Below are 13,119 nucleotides of genomic sequence, written 5' to 3'. Positions count from 1 at the left end.
GTTCTAAAGTTGTAAGAAGAATACTCCAGAAGCATTGGCAACATGACCTGACTTGTGTCTTGATGAAAGTTGTTTTACTTGTCAGTAACACTCCCAATGGGAATGCAAACTGTGAGACACTATTCCAAGGATCTGAATAATTTAATGCGTTACTGTAGTCTACTGGGTCACAGCCCAAGACAGTGGGTTGTCTTGTTTTGTGTTTTCAAGCACTGACATGCCTGTTGAGTGTTTATGCAAGCTCAGATTTTTTATTTTTAAATTAAAACACTGAAAATAAACCAACAGATTACTTATGTAGCACAATAGTATGGTGGTTTTTTCAGTAATTCCACATTCTAGTCAGCTGGTAGCAGTTTAAAATTATCTTTAGTGTAGGTTTAAATGTTCATGATAAAAACCCAAAGGCTTATAAAGCCTAAGGATTTGAAACTGGTAGGCTCCGAGAGGCATAATTTTAAATAGTAAATGGACAATTCATTCTGTACTCTGCTTTCAGAGTACAGAGGAAAGCACTTCTGAATGAAGTATCAGTCTACAACTCAAATGCAGAGCAAGGACCTTTGTTTATTTAATCTCAATTTTCTACAGATTGTAATCAGAAAATTTTGTTTTATTTTGCATCACTTTACAAGAAACTTGGAGGATAATCTAGTGCTGCAGTTTGTGACACTCTTCTCTTCCAACTTATGTCAGTGCCCTTGAGCAACATCAAAATACAATCACTTGGATTTATTCCATAGTCTAAGAAGTGTGGGTTACTGGGATAGCTCCTCCTAGTAAGCCACGATGATGTCTGTGTATTGGAAAGAGCTATCATTATGAAACCCCTATTATTGGTTTGTCTCTCCACTGACCTAAAAACACTTCCTTTTGGCATAGGTCTGCAATTCTAACTGTACACAGAAAGATGAGACATACGTAAAGAAAAATTTGAGTTAGGTTACCTAAATGGATGCCAAAGTAAGTTATTTCAAAAATTGTTGAAGCATAAGGGCTTTAGGGTGACAATTTCTGATGTTACTCAAAGCTGTTCTGCCCTGGCTTGCTGCATCAAACTTGTGTCACATCGCCTTTCAGAGGGCCGCCAGGCTGATCACAGGGCTAACCGCAAAACTCCAAGCTCCTGTTCCTTCGTTTTACTCTTCTATGTCCCACCTTATAGTTGGGGGGGAAAAAGGAAAAAAAAAAAACGAGGGGAAAAAGGAAAGGAAAAAAAACAAGAGGGGAAAAAGGAAAGAAAAAAAAACAAGAGGGAGAAACAAGCTGCTTTAATGCAGACACCATTTATACATTAAGCTATTATAATGTTTGGGGTTTTTTTTTTATTTTGAAACAGTACGCCACAAAATGTAAGTGCTCCACAATTTTTTTTGGCATACACTTCGTTTGATTGTATTACGTGTCAGCAGTCTGAAGATTAAGAGGTAGGGCCTCAGAATTCATGAAATATGTGTAAGTAAATATTTTGAGAAATACTTCCTGTCAGTTCAGTCTGAGGAAGGTAGATATACGGTGTGTGTCAAAAACTCCATTTTTTCTTTTTCATTGAATGGCTGCAGAGTGAAGCAAAATCATGCATCTATTTAATTATAATCTTTCATGTATCATATTTTAGGAAGATACATAAGTAAAATGTGTGATGACTGAGAGGGAGTCCCTCTAATTAGTGGCGTTTGAAGTTACATTTACAGCTGAGATGAAAGTGTGGATTTAGGTTGGATGGGAAGCAGCATGGAGACAAAGTACCTGATAGCACGCGCTGGTTGGGACAGGCACTTTCTGGGACAGTTCCTCTCCTTACAGTCACTCTGAGCCTGTCAACAACTTCTCCTGAGCCTTGTCCTCAAGCTGCGGTGGTCTGCCAAGGAGAGGTTGTTCCTTTCCTGGTCTTTTATTTTTCTTCAGTCCCTGTCAGCCATTTAACTTCACTGCTTTTTTTATCCTCAAGGAAGGAGAAAGTCTTTCATATCGATGCAGTAGCTGCCAACTTGAGATCAAACTAATTCTAGCTATAGTTATTTTTAACAGTACAACATAACAATCCATTATGCTCCAAATAGGTGGGGTTACTGAAAGCTTTATTTCACACTCTTGTGTACAGTCAAACTGACGGGAAGCAGATGTTCCCTTAGAGTACTCTGAAGTTAGGCCAGACACAGTAAGCGAAACTTCCTTACAGGTACTTGGGTCTGAGTTAACAAGAAATGCAGAAATAAAGGAATTGTCTGTTGTTATTTATTTGTTTCTGGCTCTGGTGGTTTTTTTAATTGGATTAATTTCTGTTCCCTTCAGCAAGGCATCCTGTCAAAACTAGTTGAGTTCTTTAGAAGTTGGTTTCCTTTTCCACAGCGTAAGAAAGATGATGACATACTTCACCGACTGGTAAGTGATGACTTTTTTTTTTTCCCCCCATTTCCTTTCCTAATCCACAAGTCTTTCTCTCCTTTGTACCTCATCCTCTGAGCACCATCTTTGGTCTGTATTGTTGGGTTTGGTTCTAAGAGTTTTACTTATTCTTCAGATAATATTGATTCTGGTTTTCAGAGTCACTGTGCCAGGCAAATTGGGCACCCAAGAACAGGAACAATATCAGTAGCCAGGTTGAAGGTGTTCAAAATGTGGAAGAGAAATTAAAATAAAATGTGTGAGAAATTAAAGAAATTCTTGAAAGCTGAAAGGAGTTAACCTACAGTGTAGCTACCCGCTTCGGTGGAAGGCAGTGTGGAGGCGCTGACTGAGAAAGTCCATATGTTGCAGCCTGGCGCCTTGCAGACACAGCTCAAGACAGAAGGCTCTAGAGCTTCATCTGAGTGTTGCTTCACCCTCTGTTTCAGCTTGTTAGCTCAGGCATAGCACAAACACGGTGCAGCTGTACTACCCCTGGACCCAACCTGGCCTATTTGTTTCTTCACTGCTCTCTGCAGTGCTTCTGCATTTGGGAAAAGCGAAGCAGATTAAGGCACCTCCATTATAATGCGTCAGAACCGTGTTACACATTAAGAGCAGATGACATCTGTGTAGCAGTCTGGCTGTAAGGAGAGGCAAGAACAGTTCTCTGCACTACCGACGTGCTCTCATCTCAGTGGTTCAGAAGCAGGTTGGATGTCCATCTGCCTCAGCAGAAGTTGTATTCTCCCACTCCTGGAGCCTGCAGGAACTTTTAGGGCCCAAGTCAGCCTATGTGGGGTAGACCTGAAGGGTGATAGTTCGAGCCCAGATAGTTAAAAATAGTTTTATGCTGCCTTTACATTTGTTCTCTGCAGTGCCACTTTCTAGCTAGTTCAGTCTCTAGCCTAGGCTTGTCGGAGATCTGCTTTAACTTGCACCCGGCTGCTTCAGGTTCCTAGTCTGGCTTGCAAATGTCACATTATGCAAACTCTTCCAGAATTTAGAAATTGGAATTTTGATGTATTTTTTTCCTACTATGATGTAGGGATGACGTCTTCGAACGTAGCTTAAAAAAAAAGCATTGAGCAATGTGAGAAGTTAGGGGTTTCCATTTCTCAGAGGTCTGCCGAGTCCAACTGCTATCTCTTCTCCCTTATCTCAAGAGGACAAAATTTCCTCTGAAACCTCTCAGTAGTGATCTTTGGTTCTTTTTTCTTCCTCCATCTTCCCCTATGAATCAAAGGTATTAACAGCTTTTTTTAGCCTTACTTTCTTGAGATGGAGACACAACCAAAGAATATGGAAAACATGTTTCTCCTGCTGCATGCTGCAGTAGAGTACTGAAATGACACAGGATGCATCGGAGGAGGGCAGAGTTTCCTCTTGTACACAGTCCTGAAACAAATGTTTTCCATTAAAAGTAGAATGCAAGTTATCTCAAGTGACATAAATGTATGGAATTAAACTTTTGCCTAGCTATCTTATGGTTTCATAAAGAATCTAATTCTGTCAGTAACAGAACTGAACAGATTTTGTACTGTGAAATGTCATACTTCTGTTAACAGCTTCTATTAGAGGGTTTTCAGAAGTATTCTCCTTTACCTCCTGTAATCTAGCTAGATGCAAAGATGCACATGTTCAGTGTTTGTTGGGTTTTGTTATGACATTCTTAACTTGAAGTGGTTGTAATTATAGTTTGGTGCAGTATCCAAATTAAAATTTATGGGGGCTTCTCTGATGGATATATTTGTCTTCAAGAGCTGTGTATTTGTCTTGAAGAGTTATAGTTGTAGGGGAAAAAATAGGAAATGCTTATCATGGCATCAAATCCACAAGTAAGTAACTCCCTGGAGGTTAGCAAGTGAGGGCTTCAGAGTCCCATGCTGTTCCATGTTTGGATCAAGTTCTGTTGGGAAAGAAAGGCACAGAATCCTGCAGGAGAGGACTTCACTGCCTTGGCTTGGGGCTTGAGTCTAGTGCATTGACCCTACTGTTATTAAGTGTCCACAGGTGACTTTTTGTTGACTAATTTGTAATATCTCTCTCTTTCTAATTATTTTTTTGTTTGTTAATGATGTAAATTATGTCATGACATTAAAAAAACCCAAAGTGTTTGCTATTTTATTAATGATCTTCTAATAGATATAGTACCTCTCTGATTCTTACACAAATATATTGGCATAATCTGTGGCATGTTTCCAGGTATTGTTACTATCTAGGTCAGATCACAAAGTCAGTGCAATGCATCCTGCAAGTCTGAACTGTTAGGTAGTATGTTAGTTTTTAAAGTTAAGCAAGTTTAATAAAAATGAAGTAGCTACTTGTGATATATCTGAAACATTCCTGTAGTCTTTGGGAACAGATTGTTAGCAAAGTGTAGAGTGTCTGGGTGTTTTCCTTGTTCTGCTAACTTAATTTTTAAGAATTTGCATATTCTTTACTAATGCATGTTTTTTCTGCTGCCCGTTTGTGGTAAGGATGTTGGATTTCGATTTGACACGCTCCGTACCATCCTGCAACAGGAAGTTCTGCTGCAGGAGGATGTGGAACTGATTGAGTTCCTTGACCCCAGTATCCTGTCTGCAGGGCAGTGTAAGCAACAGGAAAACGGACAGCTTCCAACGCTACGCTCCCTAGCAACTCCTAATATTTGGTATTGTACAGAGAATATCTACCACTATATTCACTGAGAAACAAGCAAAAAATATATTGTGTGTTCTTAATATAAAATGCAGAAATAAACTAACTACTTTTTTTTCTCAGGTCTTTGAGTCTTTGGTCCACTAGTGCCCAAATTTTTATATAAGCATGTTTTTTCCCTTGGGTGTTTTATTGAAAGCGTGAGTTTTAATCTGAGATAGCTACATGAACATGAATGCGATACTTCCAAAGCCTAATATGTGCTATAAGGAAGAACTAACATGGTTGATTAATTCATTAATTTCTAAAGCTCTACAATGGTGATTTTGATAAATGTGAAGGCTGAATTGCAAAGTGTTTTCTTTGCTGTAGCCTTCATAAAAATATGTTTGGGGGGGTGCAGTTAATTTTCAGATGTAGAGTACCAGATGAACAGACTAAAGAATATTTAAGTAAGATGCATTCAAGTCAGCAGAGGCTCGTGAAATTCACCCTAGAATACTGAAGGAGCTAGCTGCAGCAGTGTCTGAACAGCTACCACCTGTATTTGAAAAATAACAAGGATGGTGGGTGTTCTGATAGAGTGACTTGCTCAGAAACGGACAGGAATCAGTAGATAAAAATATCTCAAAACACAGCCCAGTGCTATGTTTTCATACATATGTTAGGAAAGTAGATAAAATTATTATAAAGCCACAGCAGGTTAAAAAACCCAACTGTTTAATTTGTAATATGTCATTGTTGATGCTCTCTGTCAAACAAGAGAACTTTCGAACCAGATTTTTCCAGCGTTTTGTCCTGGTCCTAGCACTATTCATTGTTTCTTTAATTATTCAGGTGATAAAGTACACTTACAAAATTTGTAAATATTGCTCAGCTTACAGATGACATCAAGTTTGTAAGTGTTTTGGCAGAATGGAGTTCAAAAGTAGCCTGGAGAAATATCTTGAAATCAATAGAAAAGTCAATAAAGACAAAAGTCTAATGATACGCCTGGGATGGAAAAATCAAATTTACAAACATGAAGTGGTGAATAATTGGGTAGGCAGTACTACTTCAGAAAAGGATCTGCACATCATTGCAGAGCATAAATTGAATGCATCAGCAAATTATTCAAAAAATGGCAAATCTCATCCTGGTGTCCTTGTTATATGCAGGACATGGGGGGTTACTTTTCTGTCTGTTTCCCTAAGCCTTGTGTTAGACTACAGCATCTGGTTTTGGATGCCACTCCTGGAGAGGCATAGGTAATTTGGAGACAGTCCAGAACAGAAGAAGAAGAATAATGAGTTTAGAAAATGTAATCTTTTGAAAACATTAGCATGTGCTAGGATTATTTGGCCAAAATGGAGAAAATTGAGGTGGGATGGAACAGTGTTACGATGTGTAGAAGGTAGTTAATAAGAAGGTGGTGATCAGTCGTCGTTTATTCTGTTCAGAAAAGGGGAGGATGTGAGGAAAAATAATGTGATTAATTTGCCAAGGATTCAGATTGGACTTAGGGGAAATCTTTTGAACTCTAAGGATACTTATGAGTTGGAATAGCTACCTGGGTGGGTTGTGGAGTCTCCACTTTCTTCTTCAGTCCGTCTGTGATGATCTGGATTAACCTGAAACTGAAAATGGACAAAGTGAGCTCTTAAATCCCTTCCAGTCTTTCCTTGTTGTGATTCATTTTTTGTGTGTGTGATTTTTATTTTTTTTTTAATGTACCAGGGAAGTTATAGCCTGTGTGTCTGTCCTTTTTAAATTTAATTACACATCTGGAATATTTTAACCCTGGACCTTTACTGAAACCTATCGGTAGCCCTGAAAAGTTAACACTTGTATAGCTTGTTGAAATATGACCACAAAACTGTCCAGAAAATAGAAACCCAGAGATCATGTCTTATTTTAGAAATGGGAAAATATTCCTTGTATATACTTCCAAAACTAAATACAGGATACGCAGCTTTAAGGGGTGAAGAAAGTGAATGCTTTACTTTCAAAAAATTCTGAAAAAGTAAAGTTGTTATGCACCCTGAAGCCCATATCCCATCCATCTCTGTGAAGACTGTCATAATTTTACAAAACTGCAACTGTAATACTATATATGAAACACAGTGTATTTTCTAGCAGTTACTTATTTTTGTTGAATTTTTCTAGTTGAAAATAACAGCTTCATGAAGTTTTTAAAATGTCCTTGAGAAATAATTGAACTGAGATACTAGTAACTCTGTTCTTTAAGGATTTTCAAAAGCTGCCAAATTATTTAAAATGATTATTCAAGCCATCTTTATAAAAATGTGTTAAAAACTAGTGGTGTGTTGGTGTCCAAGTTAAATGAGTCAGACTCTGGAAAAAATAAAGCTGGCATTACTTGAGGGTTTTGTTACCAAAAGAAACATGCCCTTCCCTACTGTACTCTTGAACCTGGAAGTACAGATATTCCAGTTCCTACCCACCCTGGTTTATAGTGCTGAGTAGTCAGCTTTTTTCTTTTTCTATTTTCTTTTTTTTTTTTTTTTAAGTCATATGTGTAAGAGAAACTGACCTTTCAAAGTGGTATATTATTCTTCTACTGGTGCCATAAAAAAGCCAGAGAAATGTTTCCTTAACGTATACCGACCAAGTAATATCATGTACAGTATATCTAAATCTGCCACTAGGAGTAGTTTTTGGTGTTTACAGCTCCCTTCAGGACCTACATAAAAGCCCTGTAATAAAATGTCGTAATCCCAAAATGTAGCCAAAAGCTTCATGATTTTCCCACTTGTTTGACCTCAGGAATCTGTGGTTGATGATACTTTCTCTGTTTGCAGGGATGTCTCGCTGTTTCTTGCCTTTGTAAGTGCACTGCTTATGCTTCCTTCATGGTGGAAGGAATCATTGTGGCTGCTGTGGGGACTAGTTCTGCTTGTCTATGCAGTCTTTCGAGTGTGGGGCACATGGAGGACAGCCAAGCTGCAAATGTCCCTCCGAAAATACTGTATCCAACTGGAAGAAACAGTGGCGAATAGCCGAGCTTTTACTAATCTCGTGAGGAAAGCTCTACGACTCATTCAAGAGACTGAAGTAATTTCCAGAGGATTTACCCTGTGAGTCTATATTTCTCTTTATTTAATACACAGATCCATCCAAGCCAGATGTCTTCTAAAATTGTCTTGTTACACTGTCTCTCATAACAAGTGGAATTACTGAAAAACATAATACTTAAAGCTTTTAATTTACATAAAATAGTATAATTACCATTCATACTAAAAGTATGAATTCTAACAACTCAGCATTAAAACCCTGCATCCTGAAGGAGAATCAAGTCTCACAAAACTCTTGTGCCTTTGAAATCTCCTGCTCTGCTAGCAATGAAATACATGAGGAAACGGATTTTGAAACAATTTAGTTAACTGTTTTGGAGAGTCATTTAGAGGGTTGTTTGTTTGAGGGGTTTTTGTATCTTATATTACCAAATCTGTGTAAATAAACTGACCTGCAAGTAAACATTCATGTTTAGAAAACAAGATGACATGAAAACCTTTCTATTTTTATTTAACAAATAACAGTCTGAAGTAATGAGAACACAGCAATCAGCAAAGACCATCAAAGGTCATTTCCCACCTCAAAAAAAGTTTACATTACTCTTTTTGCTTGCAAACAATTGTTGAGATGTTTAGATTCTTAAATTATTTAGTGCTGAATTTGCCACTCGTCCTCTTAAGGGATGTGAAAGTGTTCCTGGTTATTTAGCTCTTGTAGCTATTTGGTAACTTTTGCTTATTTGCTATGTGAAAGGACATTAGAACATGTTCAGTGTACACAATGATCCCAAAGCCAACAGGCCCGCTTCTGTGCACTCTCATTGCCATGTATGCTTTTCCTTGTAAAATCCTATGGTTAGATATGTACCTGTACCAGTTAGACTTAAGGTTAAAGGAAGTTGGAAACGCCAACAGCTAAAATCCAGTTGACTTCTTTCTAAAAACAATAAAAAATTTCCTTGTGTGCACCAAGAAATTGTTTGTTCATGCCACACCAACTATTCTGTGCTGAGGCACATGTCTTTACATGCAAGCTTGAAACTGTAGACTTAACATTTTGAATTAATTTTCTAGCTTGAGATACCTTCAGTATGCTTCATTGAAGAAATGTTTCATTCTCCCTTTGGAATGCATAAGCATGTCTTCAGTCTGCCTAGCTATGTGTTTTGTTTTGGTTTGTTTTTTTGCTGAAGAAGCATATAGTTAAGCAATAGGCAGTCTTATCTTTGCAAACGGGTTCTTAGAAGAAATTATTGTTAGGGCTTGTCCAAATTACAGTTGAGAAAAACATTTAGATTTTTTCTAAGTTCAAGCAAACGAACTTGTGGTCAATGTCTAAATCGCTTGTGCTTGTTCTTTTACTACATATCTTAGATAACAGATTAACAAAAAACAGACTGGTCTTTAAGCTGATGATTGATCTAATAGTCTCTTTACTTAAAACTTTGGCAAGCTTTTCAAAAGACCTTGGAGTATGGATGGAGTGGGAGAAGTCTGACTCTGCCTGCGTCCTCATTGGAACAGTTGTCCAGTATGAAGAAGTCAGTGCTGGGTGGGTTTTGGTTTGGTTTAGCCTGGAGGAAGTTCTAACTCCAGAGTGTCCTCTTCTGCATCCACATATGCAAGACATGCTTGAAATTCTGACCATGAAATTCTTTGCTTGAGATAGTGCTTCATGTATGATCCAAAAAGCTAGCTACTCCTTTTTTCTTCCAGAATTTTACTACAATAAACCTTAGCAGAGCAAAGTTTAGTATGTTCTCCTGTAGTAACCTTGTTGATGCTCGTTCAGAAAGAGTCACATGGCAATAGAAATGGTTGCATCTGAAAAGTTAATTAGTATCTTCTTGTGTCATTTTACATCCTAGAAGGAATGGGATTTCAACCAGGTAGCACAGCACCTGGTAGCACAGTTCAATGATATGTATGCTGCTGTTTTAATATGCTGGTAGCTCAGCATAGTTTGGACTGTGCATTAACCATGTTGTGAATGGAAAGATACTGAAGCCGGCGTTTAAATAGTACTGAGTTCAGATTTTGACTAGCTATACTTAGCTAAAGTCTGATATGGCAAGCCCAGGTCTATAGTTTTGGCCTGAAGTTCCTTGCATTCCACTGCTGGTTTTTCTCCCCATTGCACCATCCATTGCTATGTTCTCATAGGTTACTTTACATATGCTTTGAAATATCTATGGCTTTGATTTATTCTATCCTATTTGCCCCTTGTTAATTGATGTTTGACTGTCTCTGTAAATGTTAAATTATTCTTGATGAGGTTTTGGTCAGTTGTCTGCTAGTTCACTGGTTTACTACTGTGTGGCAGTGACTGCCATGTGCTTAACCAATCCAAACGTCATTTTGCCTTCATTCCTTTCCCACCCAAAAAAACCCACAGCAGCCACTTAGAAAAGGAACTAAAAACCTGTCAGGCCTCTCTTATATTAGCTGCTCTCAAAGGCAACTGGATATTCTGATTTCAGAATGGTCTTCAGAAGTGTTTAATGCTGCTGTTGGCATTTCAGGTATGTCTGCATGGTACAAGGTCTGTGATGCAGATATGGCCAAGACCTCACCAGGGTAGTTTGGATTACAGAAATTGTGTAGCCAAGGAAGGGCAGTGCTCTACTCAGGCAGAATGGCACTATTTCTGTCTAATTGCTTCATTTGCAATTAGGCAAATGAAGCCTGATCACGGGTTGCAGCCTGGAATTTCTGATGCGTAATGAGAGTATGTCCATTGTCTTGCACATTATAAAATGAAAACTGTAGGAATACATAATGAAAGGCTGCAGCAATAAGCAGCAAGTAGTTATTTCCTTGTCTTTCACTCAGATAATTAGCTTTTCTCCAAAATGCTCCCTTTCTAGTATATTTTAAACTAGAATCAAGCTCTATGAGCACATATTGGTGTATATAGCATCTTTATAGCTGCTTTCATGTTGGAGTGCAGTAATAGGATTTTATTAATGTGTCTGTACAAGTTTGTTAAAAGTTGAAAGCCTATTTAAAATTTGGCTTGTGAGATTGAAAGAGAAATAAGTCACTGTTCTTTACAAGTAAAATGGGGTTGGAGCAGTAGGAAAGAGGAAATTCACCCTTAACCTTATTTTCTTCTTGCTATTTGTGGCTGATATGCCAAGCTGCTAACATTTTATAAGTCCAATTAAAATATATAGAAGATAAATGGAATATTAGGAAATTAGGGATATGGCACGTCTGGAACATAGACATTTATAGCAAGTTATACTAATTTAAGATTACTGGAATAAAGAAGAATTATTTTATAAAAAAGACTGAAACAAACCTTCCCAGGAGGAAAGCAAATTGTTTTGCTGAATACTGGTGATACGTGCTGTGCATGAGTTGTGCTATATTTGTTAGGTATAGGAGCTGGCAATGCTTACATTGCTGTAGCAGAACATAGATCTCTTTCTCTTTTTTACAGTAGAAAAATTTTGCTCCTTTTCTTTGAGCCTGCTTCTGACAATTCACCCAGGGCTTGAGTCTACAAACTGATGTGAGAGTTCATCCATAAACACCTCCAGTTGTTACCTTCAAAAGCTAGGGAAATGTTAGAGATTGGCATGTACTACTCCATTACTTGCTGTGTTCCCTCGTGAAACGTATGGCAAGACTAGCATTTTAAATTTACGTTCAGAAATTGAAATTAACACAGTTTGTTTTTATTTTATTCAGATTTTAAAGTACTTTATGAGATGTGATATAAACCATTTTAATATCACTTGCATAATTTAATATGGTACACAGATATTTTAATGTGGTATTTCGGCTAGTGTATTCAATATACTGCAGTATTTGGCATGAATCTCCTTGTGTTAATCATATTTAACATACTGACATGGGTCCAGCCTTGCTCACTGGGTCGGCTGCGTTGCTTTTCATATTTGACAGTGAAGGCACTAAGCTATTCCCCTTCCTGCTCGATGTGCAGCATGGTCCAGCTAAGCACATGCAGTAGAACTGACATTTTTCCAGCAGGGTCAGATCTGCTGGCTTAGTCAGCTCTTCAGTCAGATGGGCTACAGAAATAGTTACCAATGCAGCAACCTGCCTCAGTCTTGCCAGGTACCCTGTATGCTTTTCCTTTTTAAGTGACTGTGGACATGAAATCACCTCCTCACTGTGCCCTGGGAAGGGTAAGAGCAGAAGCAGGCTTGCAGTCCCCAAACAATTCATCAAAGTTCATCATCTTGTTGCCCACACGATGCCAATTCCTGAGTTGATTCTAGTAAAAACGGTCCCAGCAAGTGGAGTGCACCTAGGCTATTTTCAGTGTCTCAGTCATAGGTTTAGCATCTGACTGTATATGAGTAGATATAACTGGTTATTAATCTTTTTTTCCTTTTCTACAGCTTAATGTTACACAGATATATTTAACATTCACTCAGTTCACAATTCAGTTTATTTCCAGATGAGGCAATTTCTTACAGTTCTAAAGCCATTATGAAGTATACTCTAATAGGCAAATGGCACAGTTTCTTTTAAATGGTATATTCACCTGAATATGTGGACACCAAAATACATTTTCAAATATGCTTGTATAGTTGCTTACATTTCATGTGTTTACCTGTCAGACTCCAACAAACACAGCTGTCATTCATTGCATGATGATAAAATCTATGTCACCACTCAAATAATATTTCTGTTGACCTAGAGAAGATTCTGCATGGAGAAGGGTGAAAGAATATAGTGTTTTGCATGAAAAACAATATGTATTAGCACATTTTTTCTGCAAAAATTCTTTAAAGAACAAATTTGCATATAAAGAGGTATATGTTAAATATCTGTGTGTTGAAACTTCCAAAGCTTACAGTGGGCTTGTGATAGTTTTTTATCAGAGAGAATGTTATGACCTGCCTACCCTTAGTGTGTAATTTTGGAAAACTGTGGAGAAAACAGATGTCCTCAGGAGTTTTGCCATGGCTCAAATGAGGATAGAATCAGGCTGTCTACTGAGGAATCCTAGCTGCTTATCTGAAATTTTGATTAAATATATCATTGATATGATGGATCTCTTGTTTTGCTCTCATCATTACTGAGTGGTTTGAAAAAG

At 37.8% G+C, this 13,119-nt stretch overlaps 1 protein-coding gene across 4 annotated transcripts in view; it reads left to right on the top strand.

Moving 5' to 3' along the window:
• The window catches only part of VEZT (vezatin, adherens junctions transmembrane protein), a 64,892-nt gene that overhangs the window by 20,855 nt on the left and 30,918 nt on the right, over positions 1-13,119 (top strand). For all 4 annotated transcript variants that reach the window (XM_052774775.1, XM_052774776.1, XM_052774774.1 and 1 more), the window contains 3 exons: positions 2,296-2,385; positions 4,869-5,044; positions 7,833-8,108. In XM_052774775.1, the coding sequence (XP_052630735.1) occupies positions 2,296-2,385; positions 4,869-5,044; positions 7,833-8,108 (542 nt within the window). The remainder of the gene's footprint in view (positions 1-2,295; positions 2,386-4,868; positions 5,045-7,832; positions 8,109-13,119) is intronic.

Source organism: Harpia harpyja, chromosome 23 (assembly GCF_026419915.1).
Source record: "Harpia harpyja isolate bHarHar1 chromosome 23, bHarHar1 primary haplotype, whole genome shotgun sequence".
Lineage (NCBI taxonomy): Eukaryota > Metazoa > Chordata > Aves > Accipitriformes > Accipitridae > Harpia > Harpia harpyja.
This window is presented reverse-complemented; position numbering and strand designations above follow the sequence as displayed.